Here is a 19,354-nt window from a genome sequence, read left to right on the forward strand (position 1 = left end):
CTTTGTTTCATTCTTCAAATAAAAATGAAGTGCAAACCAGCTATACACTCCACCCTTTATAAACTTATTTGGGTGGGTTTGTAAGAAAATATTTTTTTTTAAATTATTTTTTTAAAAAAATTTTAAAAAAAAGTAAAAATAATTTTATATTTAAATATTTTATAAAAAAAACACAAGATAAAAGAGAAAAAGAGTGAAGGAAAAGAATAGGACAAATACAAGTGATCCAACTGAGATTTTATACTGCACCAAAAAAAATCGTATCTCGAAAAATAAAGTTTGAATTTCGGGATTGGGAAAATATTTATTTTTTTATTTTATTTGAGAAAAAAAATCCCCCCAATCAAGCACTTAGAATGATTGCACTGAGGGTCATACCAACTTCTTTTTGCTGAGGAAGAGGAACTTTCGTGATATCTCACTATATGCCTATTATTGATTAATGCTTTGCAAGCAAGCATTATTGCAATACTATTTCTCTCTCTTCGTTACATTCTGAAAATCCAATCACTCACTGATTAATTTGCTGTTGTTATCTGTATCATATCATGGCTGAAGCACTTGTTGTTGGAGCTTTAGTTAATGGCTTCGCCAACGTTGTTCTTGACCGGCTCATTTCTTCTGAGTTTGTCAACTTGGTGGCGGGCAAGAAGCTGGATCGGAAGCTGGTTGACAGGCTGAAGACTGCTCTCTTGGCTGCCAAAGCTCTGGCTGCTGACGCTGAGCAGAAGCAGTTTGGAAACGAACTCGTCAGGGAATGGCTTGATAGTCTCAGGGATGCTCTCTACACTGCTGATGACTTGCTGGACCGTGTCTTCACCAAAGCTCAAATTCGCAGCAAGGTACGCACTCGGCTTCCTCACTTCCTTGATCTGTCTGGTAGGAAGATGGTGACCAAGATAGAAGAGGTGATTGAAAGAATAGAAGATCTTGAGAAACGCAAAGATACCCTTGGTCTCAAAGAGATTCCAACGGGTAGCTCCTCATGGAGACCTCCATCCACTTCTCTTGTCAAGGGCAATGTGTTCGGCAGGGATGCTGACCAACAGGCACTAATCAAGATGCTCAATGACAACAATCATCATAGCTTGTCCGTCATCTCTATTGTTGGTATGGGCGGGGTTGGTAAAACTACTTTAGCACAATGGCTCTACAACAATGAGAATTTGATGGACGGGGTTGATCTGAAAGCATGGATTTGTGTTTCTGAAAATTTTGATGTTGTTGACACTACAAAGAATGTTATAAAGGGGATCTCTTCGGGTGTTTGTAGTCTTGACAGTTTTGATTTACTTCAACGAGATTTGAAGGAAAAACTGTCACAAAAGAAGTTCTTCGTTGTCTTGGACGATGTTTGGAGTGAAGATGCTGATAAGTGGAATAGTTTTATCACCCCTTTTCAACATGGGACAAAGGGAAGCACTATTCTTCTAACTACCCGCAAGGAAAATGTTGGTCCAACAGTCCAAAATTATAACTCTTACACTCTCAAGGAACTGTCAGACGATTATTGTTGGTCTATTTTTGCGGACAATGCATCCTTTCCTGAATCAAATGGGAGCTCGGAACTGGAAGGAATAGGTAGAAAGATTGTCGAGAGGTGTGGTGGCTTGCCATTAGCTGCAGAAACAATTGGACGCTTGTTGCGCTCAAAGCATGATGCTGGGGAATGGAATAAAATACTATCTAGTGACATTTGGCAATTTCCTGTGACAGACAGTAAGATTGTTCCCGCATTGTTAATAAGTTACTATCATCTGCCTGCACATTTGAAACGATGTTTTGTTTATTGTTCGTTGTATCCCAAAGATTATAAATTTGATGAAGATGAATTAATCTTGCTATGGATGGCTGAAGATCTTTTACGGCCACCAAAGAGGGGAGAAACTTTAGAAGATGTTGGTTACGAGTATGTTGATGATTTGGCTTCAAGACTATTTTTCAAGCAGGTTGGGAATGAGAATGAGATGTATTTTGTGATGCATGATCTCATGCATGACTTGGCAACTTTTCTTGCTGGAAAGTTTTATTGTAGATTATCAGAAATTGGTGAAAAGGAAGAGATGAGTTTTCTAACTCGCCATTTGTCATCGGAGACTGCAAAAACCTGTCCCTCTAATAAAACAGAATCTTTGAGGACATTCTTTTGTAATAATTATCATTATCCTTTTATGATAAGGGAAGAAAGAAAAATGCGTGGCATATTATCAAAGAATAAATACTTGAGAGTTTTATCCGTTCATATACTCAGCAAATTTCCAGATTCCATAGCCAAGTTGATCCACCTGCGCTATTTGGATCTCCATTGGAGTAAGATTGAGGTACTGCCACAGTCATTATGTAACTTGTTCAATCTACAAACTTTAAAGTTACAACGTTGTTTTTCCCTAACTACGCTACCTAGTAGTCTAGGTGAATTGATCTACTTACGCCATTTGGATATCTCTGGAAGTTGTATTAGGACATTGCCCGAGTCATTGTGCAAGTTGTGCAATTTACAAACATTAAAGATAAATGGTTGTTACCAGCTGACTATGCTGCCCAATGGCATGTGTAATCTTGTGAATTTGCGGCATCTTGATATCAGGAGGACTCCTCTGAAAGAAATGCCAAAAAGAATGGGCAAATTGAAACAGTTGCACATTTTAAGCGACTATATGGTAGGCAAGTCTGAAGACAATGGAATCCAAGAGTTAGGAGGGCTTTTAAATCTTCATGGATCATTTCAGATTTGGAAATTGGAGAATATTGTCAACGCCAATCAGGCAAGGAGTGCAAACATAATAGATAAGAAGCACATTGACGACTTATTATTGGAATGGTCTTCAACAGATGATGTGGTTTCAGACACACAAACTGAAAGAGATATACTCCACGGCTTGCAACCGCACACTGGCTTGAAACAGTTGAGAATACGGGGATACAAGGGTAACATATTTCCAAATTGGATTGGGAATTTCTTCTACCAAAACATGACAAGTGTATCTCTAAAGTCTTGCAAGAATTGCTGCATGCTGCCTTCACTTGGACAGCTGCCATCTCTTAAGTTCCTGAGCATCAAAAGTTTTGGTGAGTTGAAGAGCATTGGCAAGGAGTTTTACAAAAATGAAGGCGATCAGCATTCTTCGCCTATTGCACCGTTTCCCTCACTGCAGACATTGGAATTTGATGAGATGTCATGTTGGGAGGAGTGGCATTTACCTGACTCAGAAGCCTTTCCTCAGCTTAAGAGCCTTGAAATAAGAGGGTGTCCAATGTTGAAGGGAGATATGGTTAATCAGGTATTAATGAGAATCCTTTCTTCCTCACCGGATATTTCCAAAGTGCGCCAACTATACATAAAAGAAGAAGATGATGAAAGATCGGGTAAAAAGATGAAACTTGATGGGTATTGGTTATCAATTAGTGGATTTGAATGTGTGGTGGAGTGTGCATTTAAGGCAAGGATCATCCGCCATCTAACTTCCCTACAAGGAATATATATCTCAGAGTGTTCATCTGTTGTATCCTTGGGGGGCAATTGTTTACCCAAATCTTTGCAAAAGCTCACAATGTATAGGTGCAGCCAAATTGAATTACTCCAGCAACAACACAAGTATGATTTGGTACATCTACATATATTTCGAAGTTGTGATTCACTGACCTCATTGTCGTTGGATGCCTTTCCCAATCTCGAGAATCTGGAGATATTCTGGTGTTCAAATCTGGAATCAGTTTCAATGTCAGAGCCACCACACGCTGCTCTTCAACGTCTCTCCATCTATGGGTGCCGCAAATTTGTGTCATTTCCGGAAGAAGGACTGGCTACGCCCAACTTGACTCATCTCGATGTTAGCAGGTGCTCGAAGTTGGAGGCATTGCCACGTGGCATGAATACTCTTCTCCCAAATTTACACTCTCTCGACATAGGAGGTTGCCCAAACATTTGCAGGTCGCCAGAGGGTGGTTTGCCGGCTAACGTGAAAGAGCTAAGTGTAGGACAAGTGAGGGGTCTATCATGGTTGGGCAATTTGGACAACCTCACTCATCTTTTCATTGATGGTTCTAACTGTGAGAGCATAATAAAGTCATACCCAGAGGTGGGTTGGCTGCCTCGCCTTCCCTCCCTTACCACTCTACATATCCATGACTTTGATAATCTGGAGACATTGGAGTGCAACGAGCTTCTTCACCTCACCTCCCTCCAACAACTACACATTTCAAACTGTCCAAAGCTGAACAATATAGAGGGTGGTTTGCCGGCTAACCTGAAAGAGCTTAGTGTAGGAGAATGCGAGGAACAAGTGAGGGGTCTATCATGGTTGGGCAACTTGGACAACCTCACTCATCTCACCATTTCTGGTGTTGGGTGTGAGAGCATAAAGTCATACCCAGAGGTGGGTTCGCTGCCTCGCCTTCCCTCCCTTACCACTCTACATATCCAAGACTTTTATAATCTGGAGACATTGGAGTGCAACGAGCTTCTCCGCCTCACCTCCCTCCAACAACTGCACATTTCATACTGTCCAGAGCTGAAGAATATGGAAGGAGAAAAGCTGCCTCCCTCTCTCTTACTACTTCAAATTGACAACTGTTATTTTCTGGGCGGACGCTGCAAGAACAAGCATCAACAAATTTGGTCCAAAATTTCCCACATCCCCACCATTGCAGTCGAAGATTTCTGAGCAGGTAATTCTCTAACCTTCATGTTTGTCATGCGAGCACAATTAAATTCACACATGCATAAATTTCCTTTTCCTTCAAGTCAATTTTTTTTCTCTTTCTTTAAACAACATTAACCGCTTGAACTCATATGCCAACTGCAAAATTTGCATTCTTTTCTTTCACTTGTCGGGAAAGCTCTCAGTTTGCAGTTTTAGTTAAAGAAATATCCTTTATTACTCTCAGAAACAGTATTTGCTATATGTAATACTCGTTAACTCTTATATGTTTCAAAAGAAAATCACATTTAAAAAGGATGATACAATTACCATGAAACAAAAATTGAAACACAGGGAATATCCTTTTTCCATGTATCCAACATTTGAGATTTTTTTTAGATGTATTAAACAAATGGATGAATTAAATTTACTTTTTTAATGTTTTCACTATCTTCTGCAGGTGGCTTATGTACATATCAAGATGTAATCCTATACATTGGCTACATATCTTCATTTAATTCTAAGTTCATTTGAGGTGGTAATTAAGCTGGATTAAGGCGTTGGGAACCAGATACTTTGTTTTCTGATTTTGGCTTAATGTTATTGAAAAGCAAGGACATGATGGAGAATGTTAGAGTAGTGGCACTTATGATTGAAAAGCTTTTGTTGTTGTAGGTATATTTTTCTATTCCTTGCTATAATTTTATTTTTGCTGTTTGGAGCAGTGAGAAAATAAATGATAGCTCAATTTGTGGAAAGAAAACTGTTATAAAAAGTGTTGTTTCTATCTTTGCCAATTCTTTATGATAACAGAGTCAGCTGTTGTGTTGCAAGATTCATATGGGACGGTAAAAGAAATCAGAAGGATCAAGTTATTGATTTATAATCTTTTTTTACCATAGACGAATCATTTGTTAAAATTAATAGTATTAGATGCCTATAATAAGCTATTTCTAATACTAAAGGTTCTGTAGTAATAACTGTTTCTTCCTTTCTGGATTTTGACTGGTTATCAAACAGATTCTGACGTGAAGAAGGTATGTAGCTAATGCAGTCAAGATTCAAAGATTATGCTCTCCACATTTGAAGATGACAATCATGTACCTGAAATGATCATTATGAGAAGGTGAAGTTGTATAGTGATGCCATCAGCAACAATTTCATTCCTATCACCTTCACTCAATGGTGTGTTCAGTTTGTACATATATCAAACCAATGAGTGTCATTTCTTTTCACTGTTGACTCTAAAACCAAACCAATGATCCAACATTGTGTTCATGAGGTTTTCACATAATTGTGTGTGTGGTTTTTGTGATGACAAACACTTTAAGTCTTGAAATGCTTTTTAATGTGTTTCAGAAGATCCACTGGGAAAGGGAAGTACATTTGAGGTTTAGTAACCAACCATATCTAAATTATCTTCATTCAATCCAAAGTTCAAGAGAAGACGTGCTCTGTTTTAGCTTCAGGTTGGTATAGTTACTCTATTCCTCCTTACAATTTACTTTTCCTATTTTTTTTGGGAAAAAGAAAAAGAGATGATGATAGCTTGATTTCAGAAGGAAGTAGTTATATGTAGTTCAGGGAAAGATGGTGTTTCTACCTTTCCCATTTTTTAATGTATATGCTAAATAAATGTACTATAAATATCAACTTAATTTTGGTTTCTTAACTGCTGCCAAAGCTGTTACAATGCCAAAACTGCAATTCAGTGGTGGAGCTTGTAAATTTGAACAAAAAGATGCAACGTTTCTAATGCATTCAAGTTTATTACATGAATTTATAAATACATCCACTTTTGAAAATTGTGTGATTCATTAAACTACACATCTAGTCTAATAGTTGGTTGCTTTTTGTTCAAACATGTCATGAAGAGGATCATACTTTTACTAAATTGATAATTTAAATTCTACAATTTTGTGATCATACTATTGTTGAAATATTCTTTTAGAAGAATTTCATATCATGTAAATACTTGCCTAAAGTTTTCTCGTCTCTTTTGACATTTAGTCCTGCTAACTACTTGAATAATATGCATTGGTATGGATTAATTTTGATGTAATGGACCTCAATTTTCATTACCATATTGTCACTGGAATGATAATTTTTTTTTCTTTTTTGGTTGATTATGCAGTCACTATAAATCTGCAGTCGGAGAGTGGTCCAATCTTGGTTTTGGCTAAAATTTTGATAGCAAGTTCTGGATGTACTTTTTCATTCTGAATGGTTGGACGATTAAGATAAGATTTGGAGGGTGAGATATGGCCTGCACACGCAAAGTAGCTTTGGTTTTGTAAATTTTTCATGTTTTTGGTTTCCATTTATACGCATTGGTGCTTGGTTGTTTTGATTTACTATAAGCATGATTTGTGCACTCATTTGAGATTTTCTTGTATCCTTACTTGATTACAATGGTACTTGTTTTTTGGTCTGAATGATCCATAGTTTTTACCTCTCAAATTGAGAGAGTTTTCCATGTTAAAATTTCAGTGTCTTGTCCCGATTTTTATTTTTCTGGTTTCTGTTATTTGTTGGCTGCCACTGTTTTGTGTATTGTTACGCCAATTATTCTCTCAAGCAGCTATTCCACTTGATGATGTATTTGCCAAATCAATGTTTTCTGTTTCTAAAATTGGGAAGTTTTACCTTTAATATTTGGAATTTGTGTGCTTTTGCAACAGAAGAAGTACTTCTTTTCCCAAAAAGAAGAAAGAATGAAATTTACACAATTTGCTATGAGAAGTTATCTATGTATTCATGAAATTTCATATGAATAAATATAATAATTATTGCCTCAGAGGATTCGTATTTGCTAGGATGTATTTCTTGAGAAGCATCTTGTACAATAGATTAATCTTGAGGCTAGGAACAAAAACATGGAACTATACTTGAAAGAAATTCTAGAAAGAATCAGAGAGAACAAGGAATTTCTGAAGTAAAAATGATATGAATTCAAGCTCTCTATAGTAGTACGTTGGTACCATTATGCTAAGAATGAAAATCCATAATAGCATTGATTCGCAGGAAGATAATTGTTAGGATTAGCCTAATTTCATCACCATTCCGAGCTCAGTGGGCTTTCACATGAGTTATAATGTCTAGTGTATAGAATTCTAGTTCTATAACTTAAATGAATTTTGAGGTTATTATTTGCTTCATAGCTAAAATTACTACAGAGTTTCACACATGCACAGATGTAGCACACTGGATATGAAACTGCAAATGCAATTTTTTGCACTGTTTATTCTAGCCCAAACTGCTTATGATATTATTATAAGGGCATATCCTAAACCTGCATGATATTATTATGGTGCATTATTAGTTAATTGCTGTGTTCATTTAGTAGAGATGACAGCCAAATGAATTTAGAGAAGCAATGATGTTTGAAGAAGAAGAGATCAGAACTAAGACAACAGAAGCTGCTAAAGTTGTTTCAGATTTGAAGCTTCACTAGATTGCATGGCTGCATTTACTAAGTTTCTTAAATAGATAAAGTTTGTCTGCACTCGTATTTTTGGAGAAAATAGTGTAATTAGTTTATTAAATTGAAGAAGTAAAATAAAGCTTAAGATGATGTAGGCTTAGTTTGGAAAACTTTTTAAAGAGGTATTTGTATTTTTTAAAAGCACGAACTCTTAGTTTTGTGTTTGGTAATCATAAATAGTCTGTTTGCAATTTTTGAAAGATAAAGATGCTTTTAAAAGCACTTAAGGTGGAAGTTTTCAAAGTTATATAGTTTGTGGCTTTGTGTTTATCAAAATTAAAAAGTCTAATATAATCTCATATATTAATTAATTTCTAAATATAACTCTTACATTTATGTCTATTATACTAATTTTAAATTTTAAAATTTTTATTTATCAAAAATAGTTGTTTGTATTTATTGATAATTATTTTTAGTTTGGTTTACTTAATATAGATGTTACAACTTTTAAAAGGTTATCTTTTAAAAATTAGACTTCATAAAATATATTTAAAAAAAATGTTACCAAACTAAATGATAGTTAGTTACCTGCAATTAAGCATTGTATCAACTATGCAATAAATGATTCTACTTGTCTATTTTTTGGAAGAGGTAAATACCAAATCGATACTCGAAAGATTCTGTCACTAACAAAATAGTACCTGACTTTTGTGATTGTCAAAATAATCCTTGAATAATAGCATTGATTCACAGGAAGATAATAGTACCTTACTTGTGCAGCAAGCTTCTCTTCATTCTCAGCTTGTTCCTCTTGCTGTGTAAACTTCTTTTTATTGCTTTGGTCTCACTTTTGGTTTTTGATACTTTGTTTCATCATTCAAAGAAGAATATGAAAAAGAAGTAAAGAGAAAACCCAGTATTGCACTCCACGCGATGCCAAAGTCTTTTTGCTGAGGAACCTTTACGTGTGTGATATCTCGCTAAATGCCCATTATTGCTGAATACCTTGCAAGCATTATTACAATATTCCTCTCTCTTCCTTACATTCTGAAATTCCAATTACACATTGATTAATTTGCTGCTGTTGTGATCATCACATCATGGCTGGAGCACTTGTTGGTGGAGCTTTTCTCTCTGGCTTCATCAACGTTGTTTTTGATAGGCTCATTAAACGTGAGTTTGTCAACCTGGTGGTGGGTAAGAAGCTGAACCGACAGTTGGTTGAGAAGCTGAAGACTGCTCTCTTGGCTGCTGAAGCTCTGGTCGCCGACGCGGAGCAGAAACAGTTCGGAAACGAACTTGTGAGGAAATGGCTTGATAGTCTCAGGGATGCTCTCTACACTGCTGATGACTTGCTGGAACGTGTCTTAATCAGAGAAGAAATTCGCAACAAGGCACGCATTCGCGTTCCTCGCTTCTTCCGTAATTTGTATGATTGGAAGATGGAGAATAAGATAGAGGATGTGGTAAAAAGAATAGAAGATCTTGAGAAACGCAAAGATACCCTTGGTCTCAAAGAGATTCCAACTGGAAGCTCCTCATGGAGACCTCCATCCACTTCTCTTGTGAAGGGGAATGTGTTCGGCAGGGATGCTGACCAACAGGCACTAATCAAGATGCTCAATGACAACAATGATCACAACTTGTCCGTCATCTCTATTGTTGGTATGGGCGGTGTTGGTAAAACAACTTTAGCACAATGGCTCTACAACAACAAGGATTTGATGGACGGGGTTGATATGAAAGCATGGATTTTTGTTTCTGAAAATTTTGATGTTGTTGAGACTACAAAGAATGTTATAAAGGGGATCTCTCCGGGTGTTTGTAGTCTTGACAGCTTTGATTTACTTCAACAACATTTGAAGGACAAACTGTCAAAAATGAAGTTCTTCATTGTTTTGGACGATGTTTGGAGTGAAGATGCTGACAAGTGGCATAGTTTTATCGCCCCTTTTCAACATGGGAAAAAAGGAAGCACTATTCTCCTAACTACCCGCATGGTAAATGTTGGTCGAATAGTCCAACACTATAACTCTTACACCCTCAATCAACTGTCAGATGATGATTGTTGGTCTATTTTTGCGGACAATGCATCCTTTCCTGAATCAAATGGGAGCTCAGAACTGGAAGGAATAGGTAGAAAGATTGTTGAAAGGTGTGATGGCTTGCCGTTTGCTGCAGAAACACTTGGACGCTTGTTGCGCTCAGAGCGTCGTGTTGAAGAATGGAATAAAATACTGTTGAGTGACATTTGGGAATTTCCTATGACAGACAGTAAGATCGTTCCTGCGTTGTTAATAAGTTACTATCATCTGCCTGCTCATTTAAAAGGTTGCTTTGTTTATTGTTCGTTGTATCCCAAAGATTATAAACTTGATAAAGATGAATTAATCTTACTGTGGATGGCTGAAGATCTTTTACAACCACCAAGGAGGGGACAGACTCTAGAAGAATTTGGTTGCGAGTGTTTTGATGGCTTGGTTTCAAGACTATTCTTCAAGCAGGTCGAGAACGATGACGAGAAGTATTTTGTGATGCATGATCTCAAGCATGACTTGGCAACTTTTCTTGCTGGAGATCTTTGTTGTAAATTTGGTGAAAAAGAAGAGATGAGTATTCTAACTCGGCATTTGTCATACAATCATTCAATCCCTGAGGTAACATGCTCCTCTAGTAAAATAAAATCTTTGAGGACATTATTGTATATCAATGATGGATCCTATGTCGAGAAAGCACCCGCAACATTACCATGTGACATATTGTCAAAGAATAAATACTTGAGAGTTTTATCCTTTGGTAGAATTGATATATGTCCTGATTCAATAGATAAATTGATCCAACTGCGCTATTTGGATCTTTCTTGGAGCGATATTGAGGTATTGCCCGAGTCATTGTGCAAGTTGTGTTATTTACAAACGTTAAAGCTAAAAAATTGTTTTTCCCTAACTATGCTGCCTAATGGCATGTGTAAGCTTGTGAATTTGCGGCATCTTGATATCAGGGGTACTCCCCTGAAAGAAATGCCCAAAGGAATGAGCAAATTAAAACAGTTGCACATTTTAAGCAAGTTTGTAGTGGGAAAGAAAGAAGACAATGGAATCCAAGAGCTAGGAGGGCTTTTAAATCTTCATGGATCACTTGAGATTGAGAGATTGGAGAATGTGGTTGATGCCAATGAAGCAAGGAGTGCAAGGATAATAGATAAGAAGCACATTGACGAGTTATTGTTGAAATGGTCTCTGTCTTCAGGTGATGATATGGTTTCAAACACTCATACTGATGAACAAGATATACTTGGAGGCTTGCAACCACACACTGGCTTGAAAGAGTTAACTGTTGAAGGATTCAAAGGTGAAATATTTCCAGACTGGATTGGGCATTCCTTGTACCAAAACATGACAAGTGTATCTCTAGAATGTTGCTGGAATTGCTGCGTGCTGCCTTCACTTGGACAGCTGCCATCTCTCAAGTCCCTGAGCATCAAAAGTTTTGATGAGCTGAAGAGCATTGGCAAGGAGTTTTACAAGAATGAAGGCCATCAACATTCGTCGCCTATTGCACCGTTTCCCTCATTGGAGACATTGGAATTTGATGACATGTCATGTTGGGAGGAGTGGCACTTACCTGACTCAGAAGCCTTTCCTCAGCTTAAGAGCCTTCAAATAAGAGAGTGTCCAATGTTAAAGGGAGATATGCTTAGTCAGGTATTAGTGAGAATCATTTCTTCCTCATCGGATGTTTCCAGAGTGCACAAACTGAAAATAAAAGAAGATGCTGAAAGATGGGATAAAAAGATGAGACTTGATGGGGATAGGTTATCAATTAGTGGATTTGAATGTGTGGTGGAGTGTGCATTTAAGGCAAGGATCATCCACCATCTAACTTGCCTCCAAGAAATACAAATCTCATACTGTTCATCTGTTGTATCCTTGGGGGGCAATTGTTTACCCAAATCTTTGCAAAAGCTCAAAATCTTTAATTGCCGCCAAATTGAATTACTCCAGCAACAACACAAGTATGATTTGGTACATCTACAAATATATCAAAGCTGTGCTTCACTGACTTCATTGTCGTTGGATGCCTTCCCCAATCTCGAGAATCTGGAGATAGAATGGTGTTCAAATCTGGAATCAGTTTCAATGTCAGAGCCGCCACAGGCTGCTCTTCAACATCTCACCATCTCTAACTGCCCCCAGTTTGTGTCATTTCCGGAAGAAGGACTGGCTACACCCAACTTGACTCATCTCAATGTTAGCAGGTGCTGGAAGTTGGAGGCATTGCCATGTGGCATGAATACTCTTCTCCCAAATTTAGAGTCTCTCGACATAGCAGGTTGCACAAACATTTGCAGGTGGCCAGAGGGTGGTTTGCCGGCTAACCTGAAAGAGCTTAGGATAGGAGAATGCAAGGAACAACTGAGAGGTCTATCATGGATGGGCAACTTGGACAACCTCACTCATCTCACCATCTCAGGTCATGGCAGTGAGAGCATAATAGAGTCATACCCAGAGGTGGGTTGGCTGCATCGCCTTCCCTCCCTTACCACTCTACATATCCAAGACTTTCATAATCTGGAGACATTGGAGTGCAACGAGCTTCTCCGCCTCACCTCCCTCCAACAACTACACATTTCATACTGTCCAAAGCTGAAGAATATGGAAGGAGAAAAGCTGCCTTCCTCCCTCCAACAATTACACATTTCATGGTGTGAGAAGCTGGAGAATATTGCAGGAGAAAAGCTGCCTCCCTCTCTCTTACTACTTCAACTTGATTTCTGTGGTTTGCTGGGCAAACACTGCAAGAACAAGCATCAACAAATTTGGTCCAAAATTTCCCACATCCCCACCATTCAAGTCAATGGCATACAAATTCTCTGAGTAGATCTTTCTGAACAGGTAATTCTCTAACCTTCATGTTTGTCATGGTATCACAATGAAATTCACACATGCATAAACTTCCTTTTCCTTCCAAGTCAACTTTTTTCTCTTTCCTTAAACAACATTAACCACTTGAACTCATATGCCAACTGGAAAATTTGCATCCTTTTCTTTCATTTATCGGAAAGCTCTCAGTTTGCAGTTGTAGTTAAACAAATATCCTTTCTTACTCTGGGAAACCGTCATTGTTATCTGTAATACTTGTTAACTCTCATATTTTGGGTGTTTATTTTTAAATAAATGGATGTATCAAATTTAATATTTTTACAATCTTCTGCAGGTAGCTTGTGCACATATCGAGATGTAATCCTATACATTGGCTACACATCTTCCTTTAATTCTGTGTTCATTTGAGGTAGTAATTAAGCTGGATTCATGTATTAGGAAACAGAAACTCTGTTTTCTGATTTTGGCTTCAAGTTATTGAAAAGCAAAGACATGATGGAGAAAGTTGGTGGCACTCATTATTGAAAAGCTTTCGTTGTTGTTGGTATATTTTTCTATTCCTTTCTATAATTTTCTTTCTCTTTTGCTTTTTGCACAGAGAAAAAATAAATCATAACTTTATTTGTGGAAAGAAAATAGTTACAAAATTGTGTTTCTGTCTTTGTCAATTCTTTATGATCATAGAGTTAGCTGTTGTTGCAAGATTCATGTAGGACAGTGAAAGGAATCAGGATGCATAAGGTGTATAAGTTTTTTGCTCATAGATTGAATTTTACATAAAATAAATAGTAGTAGATGCCTATAATAAGCTATTTCTAATACTAAGAAAAGGTTCTGTAATAATAACTATTTCTTCCTTTTTGGATTTGGACACGTTATCAAACAGATTTCCCAAGGCGACGAAGGTATGTAGCTAATGCAGTCAAGATGCAAAGAATATGCTTTCCATATTTGAAGATGATAATCATGTACCTGAAGTAGTCGAAGAAGTTGTAGTGATGCCATCAGCAACAATTTCGTTCCTATCAACTTCACTCAATGGTGTGTGCAGTTTGTACCCAATGGGTCTCATTTCCTTTCACTGGGGACTCTAAATTCAAACCAGTGATCCAATATTGTGTTCATGAGGTTTTCACATAATTGTGTGTGTGGTTTTTGTGATGACAAAGACTTTAAGTCTTGAAATATTTTTTAATTTGTGTTTCAGGAAGTACATATTGAGGTTTGGTAACCATATCTAAATCATCATCATTCAATCCAAAGTTCATCAGAAGAGGTGCTCTGTAATTTTTAACTTCAGGTTGGTATATTTACTCCTTTCCTCTGTACAATTTACTTTTCCTATTTTTGTTGGAGTAAGGAAAAAAGATGATAATAGCTTGGTTTGAGAAGGAATTACATGTAGTTCAGGGAAAGGTGGTATTTCTACCTTTCTTATTTTTAATGTATATGATAAACTAAATGTACTAAATATCAACTTAATTTGAGTTCTTTAACTGCTGCCAAAGGGGTTACAATTCCAAAACCGCAAATCAGTGGTGGAGCTTGTAAATTTAAACAAAAAGATGTAGCATTTCTAATGCATTCAAGTTTATTACATGAATTTATAAAGACATCTGTAATGTCATTATTCATTAATAAAATCTGTTATCAAAGACAATCTTGATAAACTTTCTCCTCGTTGAAGAAAATATTAGGTCGGGGATTTGAGTGTTTGATGGCTTGTGGATTCTGCTGGGAGTGTCAAGCTTACTACCTCCTCTTTTGAAAATTATGTGAATTCTTAAACTACACGTCTAGTCTAATAATTGATTTTTTTTGTTCAAACATTTTATGAAGATGATCATACTTTTACTAAATTGATAATGTAAGTTTTACAATTTTGTGATCATACTCGAATAATATGCACTTCAGTATGGATTAATTTGATGTAATGAACCTCAATTTTCATTACCATATTGTTACTAGAATGATAATTCTTTTTCTTCTTTTTGGGTTGATTATGCAGTCTCTATGAATCTACAGTTGGGGAGTGGTTCAATGGTGGTTTGGGCTGAAATTTTGACAGCAAGTTCTGGATGTACTTTTTCGTTCCAAATGGTTGGAGGATTAAGATAAGATTTGGAGGGTGAGATATGGCTTGTGTGCGCAAAGTAACTCTGGTTTTGTAATTTTTTCATGTTTTTGGTTACATTTATATGCGGTGGTGCTTGATTGTTTTGACTTAATGTAAGCATTTGATTTGTTTACTTATTTGAGATTTTCTTGTATCCTTACTTAATTATAGTGGTACTTCTTTTTTGGTCCGAATGACCCGTGGTTTTTACCTCTTATGTTAAGAGGATTTTCCACGTTAAAATTTTGGTCTCTTGTTTTTATTTTTATTTTTTTTATTTCTGTTATTCGATCGCTGTCACTGTTTTGTATATTGTTATCCCAGTTATTCTCTCAAGCAGCTATTCCAATTGATGAGGCATTTGCCAAATCAATGTGTTCTGCTTTCGAGTTCCTCTTCTTTCGAGATCTCAACCTTCACCCAGCCTGATGATTCCTCAGAAGATTGAACCTCTTCCTGCTCTTCCATCTGCTGTTTGGGCTCCGGTTGAGTGTCTTTTGCAGCAACACTACATTCCTCTTCTACAGCAGGTGGAACTCTTTCAGCTGCAACATGCTTCACAAGTTCGGACTCTATTGTTCCTTCTTCATCAAGAAACCCCACCGGAAGCTCCATCATACGTTCCATATCTTTATCATGCTTCACAGATTTAGACTCTATTGTTTCTTCTTCATCAGGCAATCCAATTGGAAGCTCTATAATAGGTTCTACTTCCTCCTCTTCATGATCTGGTTCATGCTTTAAAATTTCTGTTCCACCATCCATGATGAATTCAGATGCTGCAATATCCTCATCAAGTGGTGCTTCATTTGGTGCCACATTAGGTTCTGCTGCCACGTTCAATGCCGGATTAAGTGGTGACTGAAACAAAAGAATAACAAAACAAATACATACTTCATGCAACATTTTATTACCAAATCAAGGTGTATTGAAAAGAAATTGCTGATTTGATATTAAGTAAACAGCATCAATAACACATATCTGAATAATTTCCAGCTTCAGCAAGAGCCTCATTATATTCTCTCCAAGTGCAATCCTCTGCTTCTCATCATTTTGTAGATCAGAAGAGTGCTCAAACGCTTGAATAGAAGCTTTGACATTAGTCAACTCCTTACTGACTTCGGCTATCTCCTTCAGTTTCTCCAATGGCTCTGATCTCCTCACTTGGAAACTGTGATACACAGCTTGAATTCAAATGGCAGCATCAACATCTGATAAAGCCTTTCTCTCCTATCCGCCTTCGTCAGTTGGCTTACTAGCCTCTTCCATCATCTTCTCTGCTCCATTTTGTGCCTTCTTTTCTTCAGTATCTCCAACTGAACAATTCTCATCTGCACCCTTGTCTCCATCGGTCTTATTGTCAATCACCTGAATCGTTTCCTCTTTTGGTTGAACTTCCTTGCTGACATCTGCTACATTCGGAAGGCTTGAATTCGGCTGCGCTGCGCTACAATGCAGAGAATGAGAGACACTATATATAGCAAAGGTCACCTAACAGCCTAACGGCTAGTTATCAAATATAATAGCATAACAGCAACTATCCTATTGCTAACTACCATTTTCATTCTCTTCACTAATAAAGACATCACTGAATTCTTTGCTGCCGGTTCAAGAGTAAGACAGGCTGCTTCTGCCATGAATCTGTGATATAATATTGATCCCATTCTCATAAGTTTAGCATGTATGTATGCATGTCAGCTAGTTAGTTAGTTAGCGGAAAGATATCTTGCTTGTAATTCAATTTCAAACATATCCAATGTACCATCCATCCTAAGGTGTAATGCAAGTTTATGAGTACATCGGAAGTGCATTATTAGTTTATTGTTGTGTTCATTTAGAAGAGATGACAGCCAAATGACTTAGAGAAGCAATGATGTTGGTGGTTGCTGGAAGCTGGCATGGAATACAAATGCCTCAGCAGGTAGTGTATATATATGTTCATGTTGTTTCAATTCTCTTTGAACACCAAATGACCATGAAGTTCTAAACATTAAACATCTGTGTAGTTTGCAGGGATAAACTGGGTTCTATATTACACTCCTCAAATTCTTCAAGAGGCGGGTGTTGAAACACTTCTTAAAGATATTGGCATTAGCTCCAAATCTACATCATTCCTAATCAGTGCTGTCACAACCTTGTTGATTCCTCCTGGTAGAGCTTTAAGCATGAGGCTCATAGATATCTCAGTAAGAAGGTACCTTTTTTTTTTTGTTTGGCAGTTTAATACCTGTTTAGTTGTGTATTTCTGTTATCATTTTGAAGACACTCTGGAGATCTCAAAATTTAACCCTTCAAATTGGCCACCGAGTTGGCTAAATACTTGCTTCATGAAATGAAAGGTTCAAATTATGTTTTAGGATAGTTTGAAAAAAGTACACTTTTTAAGCATCTTTCTATTTGCTTCTATTTGTTGTCTACTTGTCAAAAACAGATTCCTTAATATGCAGGCAACTACTACTCGCCGCGATTCCTTTGTTGATAGTCTCGCTTATGCATTTGTTTCTGCTGCTTTAAGATGGTCTATGGACCAATTCCAAACTTACTCTGCTCTGAGATTTTTCCAACAAGGGTGTGCGGCCTTTGCATAGCTATATGCGCTCTAGTGTTATGGATTGGAAGCATAATTGTCACATACACACTGCCTGTGATGCTCAGCTCAATCGAACTTGCCAGTTTCTTTAGCATATATGCTGTTGCTTGTTCCAACTCCTGGATATTTGTGTTCCTGAAGGTTCCAGAAACAAAGGGCATGCTTCTGCCAAGAATCTGTGACAAAATATTGATCTCATTCTCATGAGTTTAGCGTGTATGCATGCATGTCAGTTAGTTAGTTAGAGAAAGATATCTTGGTTGTAGTTCAATTTCAAAAGTATATGTACCATCCTTCTTAAGGTGGAATGCAAGTTTATGATTACTAGATTAGCTTGATTTATATGCACCTCATCACAAAATGATGTCTCAGTCTTTTTCACTAATTATAGAAACCAATAATGCAGCATTTACTAACATACGTTTAAAATTAAATAATAAAAAATATAATTGTAAAATTTTGATAGGAATAATGAAAGAAAAAAATGAAAAAAAATAAATTGTATCTCTTGTTAGTATTTCTGAACACGATGTTTGTATTCATATCTATCTCATCTGTCAAACAGATAAATTTTGTCTTTGGTGTATCCAACATTTGAGATTTTTTTTAGATGTATTGAACAAATGGATGATTCAAATTTATTGTTTCTACTATCTTCTGTAGGTAGCTTGTGTACATGTTGAGATGTAATCCTATACATTGACTATATTTCTTCATTTAGTTCTAAGTTCATTTGAGGTGGTAATTAAGCTGAATTGATGTGTTGGGAACCAGAAACTGTGTTTCTCATTTTGGCTTCATGATTGAAAAGCAAAGATGATGGAGAAAGTTGAAGTGGCACTTATCATTGAAAAGCTTTTGTTGTTGGTATATTTCTCCGTTTCTCTCTATAATTTTATTTTTGCTATTTTTCATAGAGAAAAAATAAATGATAGCTTGATTTGTGGAAAGAAAAGAGTTATAAAATGGTCTTTCTGTCTTGCCAATTCTGTCTGAGCCAGCTGTTATGTTGCAAGATTCATGTCGGAGAGTAAAAGGAAGCAGCATGCATGAGATGTATAAGCTTTCAAAATAGAAGGATCAAAATTAAACCAATGATCCAACATTGTGTTCATGAGGTTTTCACATATCTGCATTACTAAAAATGGTATAAAAAATAAACAAGAAAAGAGAGAATCTAGAACAATAAGCGTGTGTGGCTTTTTGATGACAAACACTTCTTGTAATGTTTTTTAATTTGTGTTTCAGGGGATACATTGAGGATTAAGCAGCAATTGCCATGAGAGCATTGCAGTTCTGGACAGAATCTTGAATTGCAGTTTCAGTAAAGAAAAAGCAACAGAAAGGCAGAGTCATTTATGACTTCTACCTTTTTTTCATATATATAAGATAAAAAGATAACTGATGTCATTATGAAAGTTAGATATCCTTTTATCTTATCATCCAGAAACTCTATACTTAACTGAATTTGCAATGTATTAAAGATATGCCTTTGATTTGATGTATCTTTCAGTGACAAGCAATAAGTGTGAGCTGAATGATTGGAAGGAGCAAATCTTCATCTCAAATTAAAGAACTGCTGTGTGATGCAATGTAGATTTGAGCAAAGCTTTAGACTGCCTTTACCATGTGTGTTGTTCAATTGGCAAATCTGGGGTGAGAATATTGATATGATTTTTTTTCTCCCCTGAAATGATCACT

At 36.7% G+C, this 19,354-nt stretch overlaps 2 protein-coding genes across 3 annotated transcripts; both read left to right on the top strand.

The window, feature by feature from the left end:
• Positions 1–242: 242 nt before the first annotated feature.
• LOC112726388 (putative disease resistance RPP13-like protein 1) lies at positions 243–7,124 on the top strand. Of its 2 annotated transcripts, none has more exons than XM_025775752.3 (5): positions 243–4,668; positions 5,101–5,315; positions 5,661–5,825; positions 6,000–6,109; positions 6,775–7,124. In XM_025775752.3, exon 1 carries the CDS (start codon positions 549–551, stop codon positions 4,662–4,664), a length of 4,116 nt encoding a protein of 1,371 aa, XP_025631537.2. In that variant the 5' UTR covers positions 243–548; the 3' UTR covers positions 4,665–4,668; positions 5,101–5,315; positions 5,661–5,825; positions 6,000–6,109; positions 6,775–7,124. The 2 variants fall into 2 exon arrangements, with proteins under 2 accessions (XP_025631537.2, XP_025631538.2); XM_025775753.3 differs by having other exon boundaries at positions 5,661–5,766.
• A 1,918-nt stretch (positions 7,125–9,042) lies between these two features.
• Positions 9,043–15,306, top strand: LOC112726389 (putative disease resistance RPP13-like protein 1). The gene is made up of 5 exons (XM_025775755.3): positions 9,043–12,959; positions 13,282–13,491; positions 13,834–13,988; positions 14,155–14,247; positions 14,956–15,306. The coding sequence occupies exon 1, from the start codon at positions 9,165–9,167 to the stop codon at positions 12,939–12,941; it is 3,777 nt and encodes a 1,258-aa protein (XP_025631540.1). The 5' UTR covers positions 9,043–9,164; the 3' UTR covers positions 12,942–12,959; positions 13,282–13,491; positions 13,834–13,988; positions 14,155–14,247; positions 14,956–15,306.
• The last annotated feature ends 4,048 nt before the right edge of the window (positions 15,307–19,354 follow it).

This window comes from Arachis hypogaea, chromosome 12, assembly GCF_003086295.3.
Source record: "Arachis hypogaea cultivar Tifrunner chromosome 12, arahy.Tifrunner.gnm2.J5K5, whole genome shotgun sequence".
NCBI classification, from domain to species: domain Eukaryota; kingdom Viridiplantae; phylum Streptophyta; class Magnoliopsida; order Fabales; family Fabaceae; genus Arachis; species Arachis hypogaea.